Source organism: Arachis duranensis, chromosome 9 (genome assembly GCF_000817695.3).
Source record: "Arachis duranensis cultivar V14167 chromosome 9, aradu.V14167.gnm2.J7QH, whole genome shotgun sequence".
NCBI lineage: Eukaryota > Viridiplantae > Streptophyta > Magnoliopsida > Fabales > Fabaceae > Arachis > Arachis duranensis.
The window spans coordinates 4,954,488-4,974,158 of NC_029780.3; the positions used below are offsets into that span (position 1 = coordinate 4,954,488).

General features: G+C 31.7%; 4 protein-coding genes across 4 annotated transcripts; 1 reads left to right on the forward strand and 3 right to left on the reverse strand.

The window, feature by feature from the left end:
* Window positions 1-289: 289 nt before the first annotated feature.
* On the reverse strand, window positions 290-2,278 carry LOC127741497 (uncharacterized). Its single transcript, XM_052254147.1, has 5 exons — window positions 1,768-2,278; window positions 1,375-1,667; window positions 825-1,278; window positions 604-633; window positions 290-387 (listed from the first exon to the last, which is right to left on the reverse strand). The coding sequence occupies exons 1-5, from the start codon at window positions 2,276-2,278 to the stop codon at window positions 290-292; spliced, it is 1,386 nt and encodes a 461-aa protein (XP_052110107.1).
* A 182-nt stretch (window positions 2,279-2,460) lies between these two features.
* On the reverse strand, window positions 2,461-3,351 carry LOC107464137 (uncharacterized). The gene is made up of 2 exons (XM_016083045.1): window positions 3,174-3,351; window positions 2,461-3,092 (listed from the first exon to the last, which is right to left on the reverse strand). The coding sequence occupies exons 1-2, from the start codon at window positions 3,349-3,351 to the stop codon at window positions 2,461-2,463; spliced, it is 810 nt and encodes a 269-aa protein (XP_015938531.1).
* An 848-nt stretch (window positions 3,352-4,199) lies between these two features.
* On the forward strand, window positions 4,200-5,934 carry LOC107464138 (uncharacterized). Its single transcript, XM_016083046.1, has 5 exons — window positions 4,200-4,485; window positions 4,651-4,706; window positions 4,788-4,988; window positions 5,399-5,545; window positions 5,734-5,934. Exons 1-5 carry the CDS (start codon window positions 4,200-4,202, stop codon window positions 5,932-5,934), a joined length of 891 nt encoding a protein of 296 aa, XP_015938532.1.
* A 4,543-nt stretch (window positions 5,935-10,477) lies between these two features.
* Window positions 10,478-12,273, reverse strand: LOC107464209 (dof zinc finger protein DOF1.7-like). The gene has a single exon (XM_016083137.3). It carries the CDS (start codon window positions 11,544-11,546, stop codon window positions 10,851-10,853), a length of 696 nt encoding a protein of 231 aa, XP_015938623.1. The 5' UTR covers window positions 11,547-12,273; the 3' UTR covers window positions 10,478-10,850.
* Between the last annotated feature and the right edge of the window lie 7,398 nt (window positions 12,274-19,671).

Here is a 19,671-nt window from a genome sequence, read left to right on the forward strand (position 1 = left end):
ATTATTATTTTAAAAATAATTACTCAACACAATAAGGTAGAGCAAACAGAGTTAGTCAACAATTCAACATAACTAAAAAACAATAAGAATACGATCCCCAAGTCATCTTCGGTATAGCCATCAATAACAAAAGGGATTCACACCACTCCACTCGTTAGCGCTAATGAAGGTCATGTTGATAATTTCTTCAACGCCTTTGTTTGTATTCTGGAATATCCTCCTATTCCTTTCCCGTCAAATATCCCAGAGAACCGCACAGAAGTACCTCAACCGCTACTTTTGATTTTTCTTACTCCTCAATTCTTCTGTCCAACTTAGAAAGTGCTCTTTCATCGAACCCGGACAAGACCATTGTCGGCCAAAAGCTGAAATCCAAGCACTCCACACCTGCCAAGCAAAAGTACAGCCTAGAAACAAGTGATTTATATGTTCCATATCATTATTACATAACACACATGCACTATCTTCCTGAGTGATAATACCAAACCGGCTTAGCCTTTCTTTTGTATTCACTCGGCCTATTAGCACAAACCAAGCAAACAGCTCCACTCTTAGTGGAACCAAACCTTTTCAAATAGTCTTAGTAAAACTGAAACTGGTTACCTCCTCTGGGAGCGATTCCTCCTGCATCACCTGCACAAATGAGTTAGTTGAAAAAACACATTACCTATCAAACTTCCACACCACTCTATCATCTCTGTTATGTACTAGTTTTACAGGTCTCAGAGCCTCATGCAATTGACTCAATAGTTTCAACTCCCATTGAAAGAGCTCTCTCCTCCATTGGAAGTTTTAAATCCACTCAAGCCCATCCCAAAACCCACAGTCCCCTATAACAGATCCCCCTTGGTTTGAAACAGAGAAAAGCCTCGGAAACTGATCCTTTAAAGCTCCACCAAGAAGCCAAACATCCTCCGAAAAATGCGTTCGTTGCCCATCACCCACCTTCATTGACAAGTCTATAACCATCTTTTCCCTAATATGTGAATTCGTGATATGTACTTGGCATATATCCTTCCATGGGCTTCCTTTAGAAGGTAGTACTTGAGTTGATAATAACTCATTTGGGTTCAAATTATGACAAGAACACACTACCTTCTTCCACAGCGGACACTCTTCCTTTGCAAACCGCCACCACCACTTAAACAACAGAGCAGTGTTTCGAATCAAAGCATCCCCAACTTCCAAACCACCTAGCTTCTTCGAAGCCTGCACCATTTCCCACCATACTACTGCCATACCATTTCGACCATCTTCCTTGCACCACAGGAATCTCCTCTATAAAGAAATCAACTTTTCAGCAACAGCTTTCGGCGTCTTGAACAGACTCAAATAATACACTGGCAAACTATTTAAAACTGATTTAATAAGCACCAATTTTTCAGCTTTATTTAACAGCTTAGCTTTCCACAAACTGAGTTTCTCCTCCACTTTGTCTATTATAGGCTTCCAGGTCTTCACCAACCTCGGATTTGCACCTAAGGAGATTCCAAGGTATTTGACTGGAAGAGTTGCCCCCTTGCAACCCAACAAGTTGCACATACGCCGAGCCCACTGCTCATCACAATTGATTGGGATCAAGCTGGACTTATCAAAATTGATACTAAGCCCTGACATCAACTCAAAGTATCTCAGCATCCGCTTGTAATTCTTAATAGTCTCCTCTTCTGGTGGGCAGAATAGAATGGTATCATCAGCAAACTGAAGGTGTGACAATTCTATACTGTCTCTGCCAACTAACAAAGGTGATATCCATCTGTTCCTAACTGCCTCTCCAATCATTCGATGCAGGACATCCACAACCAGAACAAACAAGAAGGGTGAAAAAGGGGTCACCTTGTCTCAATCCTCTTTCCATTTTGAACAACTTAGAAGGCGACCCATTTATCAGAATCGACAAAGAAGCAGTGGTCACACATTCCATAACCCAAACTCTCCATTTCTGTCCGAATCCCATCTTTTGTAGCACAAAGTCCAAAAAGCTCCACTTGACTCTATTATAGGCTTTTTGGAAATCTAGCTTGATTATTGCTGCCTCCTTTTTCCTCAGTTTGAGCCAGTTTACCGTTTCACACGCGATAAGTGCCCCATCATGTATTTTTCTTCCCTTTACAAAAGCACTCTGAGTCTCTCCTACTATCGCTGGCATCACTGATCTCATCCTCCTAACTAGGACCTTGGAGATGACCTTGTACACACATCCCACCATACTAATAAGTCGCAAGTCTTTGATTTCCTCCGCACCAACGAACTTAGGCGCCAGCACCACCCAAGTCATATTAGAATCCGCCGGTAGCTTGGACGTCTGGAAGAACCCCACCACTACTGCCGTGAATTTTGCCCCATCTCCCCCCAGCACCTCTTAATGAAATTCATATTGTACCCATCAGATCCTGGTGCCTTAAAAGACTTACAGTCCCACACAGCGTCTCGGATCTCCGCAGCCGATGGCAGAACTTCTTAAGACACAGCGTCTTGCTCATCTATCTTCTCCACCAACCCATCTCTGAACCCAAGTATAGGAGACCGCTCTTGATGATATAACTCTTTGTAGAAATCTCTTATAGCAATTTTTATTCTGGCTAGATTCTTGACCCGTCTGCCGTTAATAACCAGTGTATCAATCCTATTATTCCGCCTTCTTGCTGATGCTATATTGTGGAAGTACCTTGTATTTTTGTCCATATCCCTCACGTGTCGAGACCGGGACATTTGTTTCCAATGGACTTCTTTTCTTACATACCATCTCTCACAGCAAGTAACTAGCGCCTTTCTTCTAGCCTCCATCGTACCATCATACACTCCATTGCTTACCAAATCATCAATTCTCTTAATTTCTTCCTCAAACTTTGCAATTTTCTTGTCCATCTCTCCAAAATTGTCCTTATGCCATCTCCTCAACGGAGCTGTCAAAGCCTTCAATTTATCTGTGAACTGTTTGTCCCCCAGACTTCTCCATTCCTCCTTTACTATTTTGAGAAAACTCTCATGTGTGAACCACGAGTCTAGGCTCCTGAACGGCCTTAGACCATCCGTCAACTTCTTGTCCTCAACTATTATAGGGCAATGATCTGATAAGCCCCTCGGCCCACCTTGAAGCCGATTATCAGGAAACTCTTCTAACCACTCTTCTAACCCTCGGCCCACCTATCGTTTTGAATGTGTCAACTAACCATACGTGTAACGGAACCCCGAAGCATTCGAGCCACACTCTTCGGGTTTCACTATGCTCCCACTCCTCCCATCTCCGTACACTATGAAACATTGTAGGAGGCTATTCATGTTGAAAGTGTATATCTCTTCAACATGCCGAACACTATCAAACATCATGAGAGCTTTGTATGCCCCCATCTCCCGGACCTAGATGACGTTAGGCAGGGTCTTCACAACCATTTCCTTCAAAGAAGCAAAGTTAATAGGCTTCCTCGAGCACCCTACAAGACTTCTATTCAGCCATTCCATTTTTTTTACCACTTCTATCTCTACCTTCTTCGTCTGGCTCTTCCCAAGCAAGTCCTTTTTAGGTTCCTTCGTCTGTGGTTCCTGTACAGACATCAAATCATTCTGTACTGCTTCTTGACGTGGCTGCAAGGTTCCGATGTTTTGCACTTCATCCCCTCCATTTCTTTTGTTTGTGTTTGGGGTCCCTGACGTTCTTCTGTACTTGGCCTCTTCCACAAAGACAACCTTACCTCTCAGCTGCATACGATCCATTTCCGCTATAGCTTTCAACGCCCCTCCTTTCGTTGTGTACCGAACGAACGTAAACATGTATATATTACCACCTTTCTGTTTTCAAGATAGATATAAGTCATTTATACGTCCTGTCCAATCGAACAATTGGAATAACTCTCTTTTTAATATGTCGCCTGGGAGATTACTCACAAAAACGGAGAATGACTCATGCTCCAGTATGAATTTTATTATGAAAAATCTCATCACTGTAGTTAGTTGAAAGTCATTCATAATCATAGATCTCTCGCTTCCAAGATGAATCATTTTGATAATAAACACGTAATTAATACATGTGTTTTTTTTTTTCTTTTGCAATGTATCAATCTATGATATTATACTTGCTATCAGTACTGGTTTGCCAGAAGCTATACTTCATGACATTCTAGCAAGGCTTCCGGACAGAGATTCTGCCAGGACCAGTGTTTTTATCAAAGGCTTGGAGAGAAACATGGTTTACGTTTCCGATGTTATCTATTTGCAGCAATCAATTTTTTAGCAGTCAAGATGTAACAATAGGCAATTATATCAAATTAGACAAAGTTATTGACTATGTTGGGAGAAAATCGCTGAGGCTCCGTGACCTAGGCATAGCAATCAAAGAATTCAAGCTTATCATGGACTATGTAGACCATAAGTACATGGCCCACCGTGTTGATCTATGGATGAAGATGGCTATTGAAAGTGGTGGCGAAGTATTACATTTACAGCTTGGCCTCCTTGGTGACTTTGTATTGGAGACAGTGTGGACAGGTTTTATGAGCTTTCACTCAGTGTCATTGAATCCAAATCACTTACTAAGTTGGTGTTGATGGGACGAATCAGAGTTGAGCAAGCATTCCTCACCCATTCCATCAAGCTTTACTAATTGAGAATAATAACTGTGTGATCTGCTTTTTGCACATGATGGGATTATAGATCATCTCATTTCTCATTGTCCTCTAATTGAAGATTTAACCGTGATTGATTGTGCTGTATATAACCCTCTAACCAGAGAAATTCCTCTAGTGTTTGAGTTCAGTTCTGTGGAATCACTATTCTTGCATTGTTTACAGAAACTCAAGAAAGTTAATGTTAAAGGAATGCATGAAGTATATATTGATGCTTCAAATCTTGAGAGCTTAGATTATTGTATTCATCCATATGCATCTTTCAAGCTGAATTTAGATAGTTGCACAAATTTGAGATGGTTGCGCTTATGGAATTTGAAGAGCATTGATCTTGGAGACGAATGGTTTCTTGAACTCTTTTCTAAAGTTCCTTTCCTTGAGAGTTTGAAACTAGGCAATTGCTCTGTCTAAGAGGATTAATATTTCGAGTGCTCAACTCAAAGTCTTGAAGTTATCATACTGCTCTAACTTGGAGGAGCTTAACATTGATGCTCGAAATTTATTATCATTTGCGTATGAGGGTGTGGGACTGGGAAACAACCAACCTGGTATATGTTTTCAGAAAAGTTCTAATCAATTGGAAGTGGAAGTCAATAGTTTTAGCATTGTGGATTTTCAGGACCTTTGTAGCTTGAGGAAATTTGTCCAAAACATTAAACGGGCATCAGTCTTCCTCTTTATCTGTTGGTCAGTTCTAGTAAGTATACACTTGCTATTACATTGGTTCATTCTGCTTGCATATTTGCCTATTTTATTTATTTGTCTGAATTCTGTAGATTAAACCAGAGCAGGGTGCATGGCAAGTTTCATCTATTCCTCCAACTATTAAACGCTTGGAATTATTGTTTTCTCCGGAAGATGAAGCTCTCTATTTCCCTTTTATGAATTACTTGCTTTCAAATTGCTGCCCGAACTATACTTCAGTTAGTTTTTGCTCTCATGTTCATAGTAAAGCATTCACAACAGTACTTCCAATAATTATCTTCCAATAATTTTCTGAGTCTTGCATTTACAACAGTACTTCAATCCCAGCAGTGACTGCATTTGTGTTTATATTTTTTCATCAATATGTTCTTTCTAACTCCGTTTGTTATTTTGCAAAAAACAACAGTTTTTGTATGAGATGCTGATGGGCAGCGAGGAAGAGTGCCACTGCAGTTCAAGTAATTCAAAATGTTGGTGGCATGCCTTGAAGAGTGTCAAGGTTCTTTGTACGTTCAAGATTGATGAGAACGCTGACTTTGATACCATGTTAGATGCATTGCCAACATGTTATTCTCATGAAAGAGTTGGTTTTATGTTAGAACTGTGATCTTTCTATTATCAACTGATAGACATTACTTATTTGGTAAAGTGAGTTTGAAATGTCATATTTGGTACTAACAATAATAGGAGTTATGATTTTGTTGTTTGGGGCCGCTACTATATTGCATAAGGTTGTTCATATGATGGTGTCAAAATAATGGATTATAATAGTTTTATGTTTTGATTAGGGATTAAAATTCTCTAAAATGAGAAGATTAGTAAAGTGGTAAAATGGTAAAGTGAGAAGTTAATCACTCTTAAATTAAGATAATGGATACACATTTTATGGAAGTTACAAAATCAATAATGATTAACTTTTCATTTTACCAACTTCTTCACTTTAGAGAATTTAAATTCTTTGATTAATATTTGATATTTGAGAATACTCTAATTTTTTTTTTTAATCAGCGTTGCAATGCCAGGATTTTTCATCCATATTTATAAGAGGTTACACACAAATACATAATTTACATCTATGTTTACTAGAATTTATACACATGAAATAATAAAATTTGTACTCACAATTATTAAAATTTATACACATAAAACAATAAAATATATTTGTTAAAGATAATTTAATATTTGAGCTGACCAAATAATAGTCAAAATCATTAAAAATTATTGGTCCCTAATATAAGTTGTTTATTTACCGGAAAAAAAGAAGACTTGATCGGAATTCACAATAGCTTCGCTTTTTGAATAGTACATTATAATTTATAACTACACTGTGATATTGTCTAGTTTCATGAAAGAAATGGTGTGAGATAGGTATAGATGTTGTCATTGGAATTCTTGAAATTGTGTCCTGATGAAGAAATGTATAGGTTTATTCTTAATTTAAGACGCTTAGCTTTGTGTGATGTGTGTACATATAAGGGTAGAAATATACAATTTAGGGGTTGATCTTTTTATGACACCAGCCACTATAATGCATCAAACTCACTTTTCTGGTGAACAATTTTCTTTAATATTGCAACTTGTGTGATTTTTTTGCAGCTGGGGATTCACATGGCCTCTCTGTAGTATATGTTGCTGATTTTCTACTTGATTTTAGGGATATACATGTAACTGAGAAAATGGATCAAATCTCTGGTTTGCCCAAAATTAAAACTAAGTATGTGTGGTCTAGAAAAGCTTAAAGGAGTTGATGTTGAAGGAATACAGGCGGTTTATATTGATGCTCCGAATCTTGAGAGCTTGTGTTATATTCCTAATAACAGAGATGTGCCTTACAAGCTGGATTTTGATGAGGCTGTTGTACTTATGGTCTTGGAATAGTAATGTTATTTCAGACCAGTGGTTTCTTGAAATGTTTTCTAAATATCCTTTCTTTGAGACATTGAAATTTGAAAAATTGTTCTATTTCTGAGAGTATTAATATTTCAAGTGCTCAACTCAAGGTCTTGGAATTTTCAAATGGTTGCAACTTGAAGAAGGTCAGCATTGATGCTCCAAATTTAATATCATGTGGATTATATGGTGGTGCCATCAGCCGTGTTGTGTCTTTCCTGAGTTGTTCTAGTCAACTGGAAGTTAATGTTGCACTAAGCATGGATTATAAGGAACTTTTGGACTTGAGGGAATTCGTCCAAAAATCTTTGTTTCAGTTTAGAATTGTAATTTTGTTGTGATCAACTCACAGACATGTGTTTTAGAACTGACATTGGACCTAAGCCAAGAAGCTTGATTAAACACATGAAAAATATCCTTAATTTGCTCGGAGAGCAATTAAAAATGGTGTTTTTGTTTCATGCAATGCTTGATATTTTACTTTCATGGGTCATTTTCTTTCCTTCTTACTTGAACTTTATACTTTTGATGTAATGTAATTGTTGAAGTACTGAATGGTCTAAAAGTACAAAGTTTTCTTATCCTGATAGCAGTGAGAACTAATTGATAATGTTTGGTGTGTTCACTTTTAACATAATTCAAGTACAATTCAAAATTGCTCTCCGCATTTACCAGTTGATCACTTTGAAAAGGTTTCATTGTTTTCAGTGTTAACAATCTATATTCTTTTTTCTATAGAAGTTTACCATTTACCAATTGATTATTGCCATTGGCGGCAAGAATTTTAGTCTATACAAGCTACTAAACCCAAAATCACTATTGAAGTTGTCTTTAATCATATGAAGTCTCCATCAAAACTAACTCAACAGAGTAACTATTCTTTTAAGTTTTAATATCAAGACCCAAATCTTGAAATCCAAACATCTGTGATTGGCCAAACATGGATATGACTATGAGAGAGTGTAAGCAAAAAATCATCCCTTTTGAATCACCACCTCAGGTACCTAACTTATCTTATAGTTGATATGGACAACATTGAATAGAGGAAAGGAAACAAAGTCATATCTTCTGTCTCAGTCATCTTTGGTTGGCAACAAATGGAAATCCTAGTCAATGGCTTAAATGCCATTTGTCTTTGAAATATGGGAAATTTGAAATTCATATAAGCATGGTACCAATTTGACATTCATTGTTGGGGCGGGTAGATAAGTGAACCATTGACATTTAAATAGTGCCTTATGTTATCTCCACATATTTGGTTCCAAAATTACACCTTTATTTTTCTGTGTGGGGCCAATTTAAGACAATTTTGTCTGAGTATTGTACTTATACGACACTTTGATAATCAGAAATCAGAAGAGAAAATTAAAACTAGATAATCAAAACTAGATTTTGGTAAATAAAGTAAAAACATTAAAATTAAAAATTAACCCATGTTAAAAAAAGTTATATCTTGCTAATTGAAGTAGAAATATAAAAAGAGAGTATCTGTACAATGTATATAATGGGGTATAGCGATGTTCGATTCAGTAGGATATATCAGATGTTTATTATCCCTGGTATTCGGATAGTTATTCTGGATAGTATGGATGTAGTGTGTTTGAGAAATTAGTAGTATTTTATCCTGAATGTTTATTTTTTAACTCATATTGGACTAAATAAATAGTCTATTATATACATTGTACAAATCCTCCATAAAAAATCTTAAAAATTTTAGGCATAAATACGCCTTTATTTATTTTCTTTTCATCTTTTCGAACTACAAGTATTCCTTTATAGAAGAGAAAATATTCATATTGCGATAAATTATCATTATTTCAGTATCTATATTTATGTTCTGAAGCACTTGCTAAATTACACACTTACATAACTAAATATCATTTTTATTGGACTTTAACTAATTAAATATCATACTAAGTGTCAATATACACCAAGCTACATGTTATATTTAAAATGAAATAAACCCCACACATGTGCCGAATTGTAAATGAAATGGTAACTTAATGGATATAGTGGTCCATAACAAAAAACACAGATCATGGAATGTGGACCATGAAGTGTCCACTTGAAAATTAAGCTGATCACACATCCATTAAATAACATACACACCTTGATCACATAACTTTCAATTCAACTTGGATTTGGTTATGGGAGCACATTATGATCTAGAATTTGGTGCATTCATTTGAATCGAGTGAATATTGGCAAAGCCATTGTGTAAATAAACAAATAAATATAGGTTTGCCTAGAACACTTTTTATAGTATCTAATGAGAAAAATTATTATTAAAAAATTAAAAAGTTTAAGATTTCAATGTATTACCTTAATAAGACTTAATATGCGCCTAAGGCTACATTAAAAGAGAGATTGAGATTGAGAGTTTAAAAGACAAAAACTGAATTAAATTTTTGTATTATGTTTAGTATAAAATGTATATGACTGAATTATGTTTTAGTATTCGGTTTAATTTAAAATATTTTAGTATTCTACACCGAAATAAAGAAGAAGAGAGGAAAAAGAGAAGAAGACATAAATTACACTGACTAACGACTCCGATGATGATGACAAAATGGTCCCAGCATCGACGATGAGGTTACGACTTGAGGAGAGTGAGTGTGCAGAAGAAGCACAAAGAAAGAAGTCCTAACTAATTTTCTAGCAGAAGAAGCACAAAGAAGAAAGTCCTAACTAATTTTCACCAAAAAAATAGAGTTAGATTTGCAAGTTTTGATTGAGGGTATTTTAGGAAACAAATTTTAATAAAATTTTATTTTTCGTCTCCAAAAATTTTAATCTCTTGCGTCTTTATTTTTTAGAAGTATTGAAGAGACTAAAATTAAAATTATAGTTCCAATCTCAAGCGAACGAAGATAACACTAAATTTTAGTCATTCCGTTTCAATATCTCAAAACAAACACTAATCTAGCTGACGTGGAGTTATACTAAAGAATACATAAAATAAAAGAAACAACAGGCAAGGGGTATGTTTGAACTTTGAACATTGAAGTTTGAACCATGTGTTTTCAAGCTCCATTGATAAGATACAAAACAAGACATAACATCAAAACAGTGTATTTTTGGATTTTTCCGATTTCCCTCACATTCCCTCAAATATCTAAATAATGAACAATCACTGACTAGGATGCTTCAAAAGCTATGCCAAAAACATATACCAAATAATTAAATACATGAAATGACAAACATTTGATCCAATAACATTAACATCCCCTCCAAGACTAAAAATCCCGCTCAAAAGAAGATGAAGAAAAAATTAATTACTGCTCTATACCATTTCCTTTTCACTTTCCACAATTCATATATTTTAGCATCACAAATCACAACCATGCCAAAATAAAACAAAAGTAAAAAAGAAAAGAAAAGAAAAGAAAAAGACCATTACCTAGAGGATGCTACTTTAGTAACCTCCTGAATTATGATCCTCCACAGCATGATGCCAACCAACCATAACCATAATCTTGACCAAAACCATATAATATAACCCTTTTAAAAAATAACCATAGTATCTGTATTAAAATTATATAACACTAATCAAACACAACCAAGAAACCCTGATTAAGCCATATAAGGCTCAAACTTTTTTTTATATCTTCTTTCTCTCTTTCAATTCTGCTTCTACTGAAAGCTTGACCCAGGTGTGTATATTGCAAGATCAGACCAACCATGACCACCACCATTATTCCAATAGCTTGAATCACCATTATTCTGAATATCCAAACCCGGGTTTCGACCTGAATTCGGATTCGCGACCAATCCAGAACCCACATTCCCAATCCCACCACCAAATTCACCAATTTTCAGCTCTGACCCATTTGAATTTACACCCTCTAAAATCCCCCCAAAAGGTCCATCTGTTCCCAATAGTGAACTAAAGCTACCACCAATGTTCAACACCCTCTGATCTTGACCAACCGGGTCGGTGCAAGTCCGGGTCGAATAAGACCCGGAACAAATAACGCTATTATTACTATTAGTAGTAATAGAATTGGCTTGTTGTGATGATGATGATGATGAAGGGCGTTTGATGGATGAATTTGAAGTGGAAGATGAAGAAGATGAAGAAGAACGTTTGTGGGTCTTTCTGGTTCCACCACCAACGGGTATGTTCCTCAAGGCGCCACCTTTGGTCCAATACCTTCTGCAATTCTTGCAGTAATGGCGTGGCTGAGAGAGGTTGTAGTTGTTGTAGTAACAGAACTTGGTGTTTGTGGATTCACACCTTGGACACTTTAGTTGTTGTTCTTGTTCTGGGAAGTGTGGTTGTTTCAACAAGGCTTGTTGGATTTGGAATACTGTTGTTGGATCTTGCATAATTGGGAATGTTCCAAAAAGTTGTATTTTTGTGTGATGATTTTGTTGGAAAATGAAATGGGGTTTTGGGATTGGATTGATTGAGCACAAAGCTGGAAACTTTGGAGGGTGAGGCCTTTTGGGAAGAGAAATATGAACTCAATCTATAATGCTTTAAAAGCAACACCTTTTTCTTTGTTTTGTGTTGAAAATGAAATTTGGTTTGGACTAATTTGGAAACAAAGTTGTAACCTTTTAAGGGAAATGAGAAAGAAGCTATGAAGTGAAGGGATAATAAGTATGCAAAGATCTAGGAAATTGAGGTGTTGAGAAAAATGGGGTTGTTTGTTAATTTAGCTTTTGAAGATGTGAAACGGCAAAAAGTAGTAACCACTAAGGAGGAGAAGTTACAAAGAGGACAAAAAGGTGGAATTCTTTCTTTCTTTCTTTCTTTGTTTCTTTCACTTTCTGTTTTTGAGGCACTGAAATGGCGTTTTCAGCAGAAAAGAGCAAAATACATTAGAAGTTTCCTATCTAGAAGGAAAATTCCAAAGGAGAAAAAGCTAGATATATATGTTGATGGGAGAAAGTGCTAAATAGAAGAATGATTGGTTTTGAAAGTGTATGAATATGGTAGTGAGAATTGGAAGTGGAATGGGGAGAAAGAGTAGAGAAGAGGAGATTGGTCTGAAAATGTTGATGGAGATGGAATTGAAGAGGAAGCTCTTGAGTTTTTATCCGCGTGAGAGTGATGACAAGCTCAGACTTCAAATAGAAAACACATTTTGCTGCCGTTTTATTAATTTTGTAAATAATTGAATAATGAATTTTAAAATTTGATTAAGTAAAATAAAAAATTTTTTAATTTATTTTTAAATTTTAATATTAAGATAATTATTCACATACTTAATGAATTAAATATTCAGTTATTATTAATTGTGTATGAATAAATCAAATTAAAAAAATAATTATTTAATTAAAAATAATAATATAATCATTTATATATCTATTGAATTGAATATCTGATAGTATATTTATATTTTAACATATATTTTATACTGATAACTAATTTTAATATATCCGACAACATAATTTTTTCTCTCTTACATTACTGTTCACTTGAAAAGATTGGTCCATTATTTTTTGGTTTATTGATTACTCATTTTTTTTTCACTTTTTAATAAGTAATTTTAAAATATTTGTTAAAAATTTAAAATTATCACAAATCAATGTTTTTAATTTTTTTCGTTGACAAATACATCATAAAACATTTAATTTTAGTCATAACAGTTTAGAATATGGAATCAATTTTTTTTATTTAATATTGTTTTTACATTTTTTTCAAACAACTCAAAATACTCTTATATATTGATTGTATTCTTTATTTTATTGGCCAATTGTTGAATTTTTTTTAAATCCTTTCAAAATTGAATTCTTTATATATTATTATCCTTATAAACTAGGAAAAAATATTAGAGAATGAAATTTTTTTAAGTAATAATTATTTAACAAAATAATTAGATACTCAAAAATTAATAAAAAATTTTAAAATATTAATTAATTATTAACTAAAAAACTTGAATCAAAAAAATAAGAGTACACTAGGAGTACACTAGGAAATTGCATCTTCGCTAATTCTTAAAATGAATCAACAATAAATAATTGGATATAGTATTGGCATGTTAAAACATTTATGCCTTTTAGAATTAAATCTGTCTAGTCTGTAAGTTGCTCATTCTTACACTTCATATTACATTTATTACAATTTTGACTCTTTTACTTTCAATAATCAATTGAGTATTTGAGAGAATGAGGAATAATCAATAGATGGTTATCAAGGTTGCACTCTTGCACCCACTATTATCTCTAAAAGTGCATTGATAAAAGAAAAGTATTGACATAAGAGTATCTATAATTTCTTGGAGAGTATTAAAGGGTCAATTAAAAAACAACAAACATCCCCATGCTAATAAACAAAGTCATAACCAGCATGTCTATATATTACATTTTTTAAAGCAATTTTCAAATCACAAATTAATTTAAGAATGAAACTAGAAGTAATAAAAGTGTCAAATAAATAAATATATAAGAAAAAGCATTGTTTAAGAATTAGTTTGTGAAGCTCATGGATTGTCTTTGTTAAACTAGTAACCTACCAACCACAAATGACAACTATCAATTACTATTATGTGCTCAAATAGTAACCGACTATTTAAAAGAATTATGAATACATCTATTAAAGAATTTTAGAAACAAGGAAAATATATGTTTTTAGAATTATAAAATAAATACAAAATTTACTTATATTAACTTGATCGTCAAAATATTTTTTATAAGGACCGACATTCATTCTGTGTTTTTCAAGGTTTAAGTATATTTCATCCATGATGTAAAAGTGGTCAAACTTAAAAGGGAGATTAATTAAGTAATAGCAGTTATTAAATTTAAGGATTAAATTGATTAACAATTAAAATTTTCATGGCTAAATTGATAGTTAAGATCGAAAGCCGTTGAAGCTTGTAGAAGCTAGTGTTGAATTGAAAAAATGTTTGTTGCATTTCCAATATTCGCATATTGGTTGCGTTGAGTTACCGTCACCCTAAAACCCTGGAAGCACGGCCAGTGTCACCCGCAACACGTGGCTGAACCCCACTGAAGAGATCATTTGCACTTGGTGCCCTCCATTGACATCTCTACATACACTAAGCTTTCATGGGCTCATGTTCTCTGTTCCTATGATGTTCAAAATATCTAGCTGGGTGCCTTTCATTGGTGCCTTGGTAGTAATGTTTTTTACTCATGCTTTTTATGTAAAAATTTGGTGTCAATGTATCTAGGCATTTTCTCGTGCTTCTTTTTTATAATAACATGATGTTAGTGAGTGATGAATTACATACTCGAGAACAAATAATCACTTTGATATTAAAATATTAGTTTGTTGAAAAAATAATAGAGTTTAATTTTAATGTAATGTAAATTATTTTACACATTTATACAATTATTTTTTAAATGATCATTCATGTGATTAATGTAAAAAATAGTTATTTTTATTGATGTGATAATATATGATAAAATTAAAAGTATAAAACTACTTTATACTGACAATACCTCAAAATTAAATTCAAACTAATAATTACTTTCAAAACTTACTAGTATGTTGTAGCATGTATATCTAAAATATATATTATAATTATTATTTTAATTTGTGTATAATGTTTCTTTCTATGTGTGATACAAAAGTGAATTAATTATTTTTAAAACATCATAAATTGATTTGGTTTTTAAAATATTAAATATATAAATTTTAATTACTTTCTAAATGTTGATTTGAATATATATGAATTAAATCGATATTTTCGTTCATTTTATGTTGACGTATCACAGACAATTACTGACATATAAAATAAATTGAAAAAATTTATCACGTGTCATATTTTTAAGGTGTCATATAAAAATTAAGATACAAACCAACTTAAATTGATATTTTTCAAGAATCAATATTAAATTTTTTAAGGAATAAATTAATTCATATATAATTTTTTTAGGAACCATTCTAATCATTAATCTTTATAACCACAATTTTTTATTTCTAATGGTTAAAAATTATTTAAAAATAAAAATAACTAATATTAATATAATTATTCTCATTTTCATATTATTCCGTAAAAAAAATATAAAAATGTTTGTAAATTTTTAGCAGTGAGTAGTGGGAATGAAATAGTGGGGTTCGGTTAGGGTGGACCCACCATTTTATCATCAGAAATAATTTGAGATGGTGAATCCAATTCCAATGGCTATGATTTGATATTGGAATAATGAGGAAGGGAAGGGGCACATACAGTGCTCGTGCGGAACACTGAAGGATTAGTATTATGGTGGGTCCCACCCCTTAGGACCAGTCACTTGATAATGATGGTGAATCAGTGCCACGTGGGCTGTTTCAATTTGAAGTGTGTGTTTCTCACTCCTCACTCAGCCACTCAGGATTGCCCACCTCTAATGTGGTCACAACCTTCATCATCACCACCCATTTCAATTGCATCATCACCACCTCACTGTCTAGTAATTGCTGCAATTATACTATATAATATAATAAAGTTATATAATATTATGTTATTCATATTATGGAGTGTACATAACTACCCCAAAAACAAAAGGAACAAAATGATGGCCACTAATGAAGTATTTTCCTTGGTTTGGGGTTGAGGGAGACAAACTTGCTTACATTATTGGTTAGTTATAGTGCCTTCAAGCTAAGAGTACTAATTCGATTAACTCGCACTTTCTGTATTTTTCTACACTATCCTAGATTTTTTATGCATATCATAGATTTAATAGAATGATATGTATAATTGTATATTTGTATTCATATAAGGCGGTTAAAGTTAGTATGAGTTAAAATTCTCAAAAATATAAAAAATAAACAAAATATATATATACACTAAAATCAGATCATTAAATATGTTGTGAACACCATATCTAAGAAAATAACAAATTGACATCCTTCTTTTATAATACAAAGCATAATTATATATAAATTAAAAAGTGCATAAAATAACAGAAAAATTAATGTTTATTTTAAAAATATTTAGACTAAATTACAAATATGTTTCGAATTTTATCTGAAATGGGTGGATTGAAACTTGAGAAAAGGTTTAAGTTTAAATGGAAGGTGGTCACCAATTGGTACTATGTTGGGAGAATCGCCGTCCAAATTATGTATTTAAAGGAAAGGATAGTACCTGTAAAGACATTCTGATACCTTAGTCAGTAAAAGAGTAAGTAAGTTTAGAAAATATTAGACTTAAGTATATTTGATGGGTGTCCATATATTTACAGGTGATCAACTAATAATCACTGTAGAATAATGAATAACTGTCCTTTTATCTTAAAATTATTAAGATTTCTCTTTTAGAAATAAGTGAGAGATTTACAGAAACATTTATTTACTTAAATAAGTGCTAATTATCTATTGGCGTTGATCTCAACTTTTTTATGAAAGTCAAATAGACAATAAAAATTAATTTTTAAAATTAGATCTTTGAACTTAATTTAGACCTGATTTATTATTTATAATAGAATATGAACAAAATATTTAAACTAATGCTTATAAGTTATAACAATCGTATAAGCAGAATATTTTTCGTTGTTTTTTTCTCTCCAGTTTTTAGTTTTCTCGTTAATTAACCTCTATCCGAGACAATCATGATTTTTCACTAAGAAATGGTACCTCTGAATTGAATATTCCGTTGAAGCTAGGTATTAAGCTTTCGCACAAGAATGTAAAGTGGGTGTTACAATACTCTTTTATTATTTGGATTTTTAAAACTCTATTAAAAATTTATTTTAATCTTATATTAATTAGATTAAACATATATATGCATTGATAGGGTTATTAAACAATTAATATTTACTAAAAAAATTAATTTTTTAAACTATAAATATATTAATTATAATTTTTAATTTATATTTTCAATAAATGACAATTATAATTATTATTAAAAATTTAATAAATTTTATTATTATATAAATTAAGCAATTAAAACATATTAAGAAAATTAATTTATTTCCGTATTTTATGTTCTGTGTAACACAAATTAAGCTTTATATATATAGCGCATTTATTTTTAATAATTTATGCATTAACATAAAATTTATATTTGTATAATTGTACACACTTTATTTTGATTTTTTTAACTTTACTTAATAATTTAATTTTAATATATGAATATCTAAAATGTAAAATAAAAAGCTATCCAACAGCATGCCTGTAATAACGTTAGCAATAATAACTAAAATTATATTTTGATTAACTTGATAAATTATAATAAATAAATTTGGTTGCATAAATAATTACATTTTTTTGTCAATATATTGCTAACTTTTTTTATTTTGTTTATTCATCATATTAATTTTAATCTGAGGTGCTCTTTACTAATTTAGCATATTATGAAATATCAAATAATTAGAAGAAGTTAATAATTTTAATTTTTTTTCAATAATAAATAATTTGAAATGAAGTTTGTTAATTTGACATTAATGCAAGGAGCTATTAAGTTAAGAGTTTAATCCAGTAAAATTATTCTAAACATTTAAAAACAATTAACTTTGATAGAAGGTATTTTGGTATTTAAAAACAATTACAAAAGTATTTAAGTATTTGATATGAATATAATCGGATTGACAAAAAATTTGACAAAAGTTTAGGGTGATCTGACTCGATTATTCTTTGAGTCTAAAACCAATATAATATATTGGATTGATTTTGGACGATAATCAGGTTACCTATACCTATAAACACTCTTAATTAGTGAATTAGAATTAAATTTCTACAAAAAAAAAAGAAAAAGTAAAGAAAAAAAACATCTATAATGAAAAAAAATAAAATAGGTGAATGATAGTTGAAGTGAGATTAGAATTAAGAAAAAAATATATAAATATATTTTTATTTTTTAATATGTAAGGTAATCAGGTCAGTTTGAGTTTGTGAAATCTTAAATTTGATATCCAAACCAATTAAGGTGGGGTATAATCAGTAAAATTTCATTTGATATGATTATTCGTCGGGTACAAAATTTAATATAATTAGGTTTAATCGATTGAATTTTAATTTTATTAAATTTGTCACAGAAAAGACCTAATTACAAGATAAATTTAAAATAGTGTAAGAAATCAATTAAAAATTTTTAAACTATAAATACTTAACTACAAACTTAGTAAAATTATAAAAGCTGACAAAATAATTTAACTTTAAAATGAATACTAAATAATGTATTTGGATCTATTAAAACCAAATACAAATTTCTTCTTTTAAATTAATAAAACCACCTTGATTATATAACTAGTAATTTTGTCATTTTAAAATGATCTAAAAATATATGGTAATTTTTTTAAAATTAAATTATAACCACTTTTTATATCATGTATCATTTATTGTGTGTACGCTTTTTCTTCATTTTTTTCTAATGTGTTTTTTTTTCTTTTTACTTATATACTCGTGCTTCTTTTTTTTTGTTATTGTCATCTTTAACACTACTTTTTTATCCTCTTCCTCATTTTTTGATTTGATTTATCTTTTTTTTCTTTCTTTTAAAATATCATCAGAAAAAGAAAGAAGAAAAAAAACATAATAACTGTAGTAACAATAAAAGAACGATGATGAGTAAAAAATACAGAAACAACAAAAAAGAACGCCAAAAAAATAGCGTGGAATATGAACGTTTACTTTAGTGAGAGTTGGAGTATTAGATACGCTTTCACTTAAGATTTTTTGTATTTTTATTCCTATTATATGAATCAATTTCTGTATTATATTATTAAATGAGGAGTAAGTTTTAACTATATATGAAAGCTTTAAGCATGGAACAAGAGATTTGGCAAAGTTTTCTCAGGAATTAATAGCTAGAAGATCCAAGAAAAAGAAAGAAGCTATGAAGACGAAACAAAGCACTCGAGCATAATTTGTGTTGGGGAAGAAGAGTTCCTGTATGTAAATAGTATTAGCATGTGTGGATGGTACGTAGAGGTTGGAGGAGAAGAAGCAACAGTGCCAATGTTCGATGCTGTTCATGCGAGATTGATCGCCAGAACATTTGACAGTGGAGGCAGGTGGCATCTTTCTGTGCCGGAATTATAATTCTAACTCTTAAACAGGAGATGTTACAGTACAATTATATCATGGAGGAAGAAAAAAAAAAGCTATATGAATGACAACTCAAATTAAGGGTAAAAAATTTTAATAAGCCAAGTCAAGAATCATGTAACGTAAATACGCCAAAGCGTTTATATAATTCGAACCATACTGGTTCGAATTCCATTTCTACATAATTCGAACCAACTTGGTTCGAATTATACACAAACACATGCATACACGTAATTCGAACCAGCTTGGTTCGAATTACACACAAACACACGCACATACATAATTCGAACCAGCTTGGTTCGAATTACACACAGTAATTCATGGTATAATTCGAATTATGCTGTTAAAAAATTAATAATTTATTAAAAAAATTTTATTAAAAATTTTATTAAAAATATTAATAATTTAAAAATTAAAAAAAATATTTTTTTTATTTCATACGTTAAATAAAACTAACAAAATATTTAATTACGAGACTTCTTTAAAATATTAATGAGCTATCAA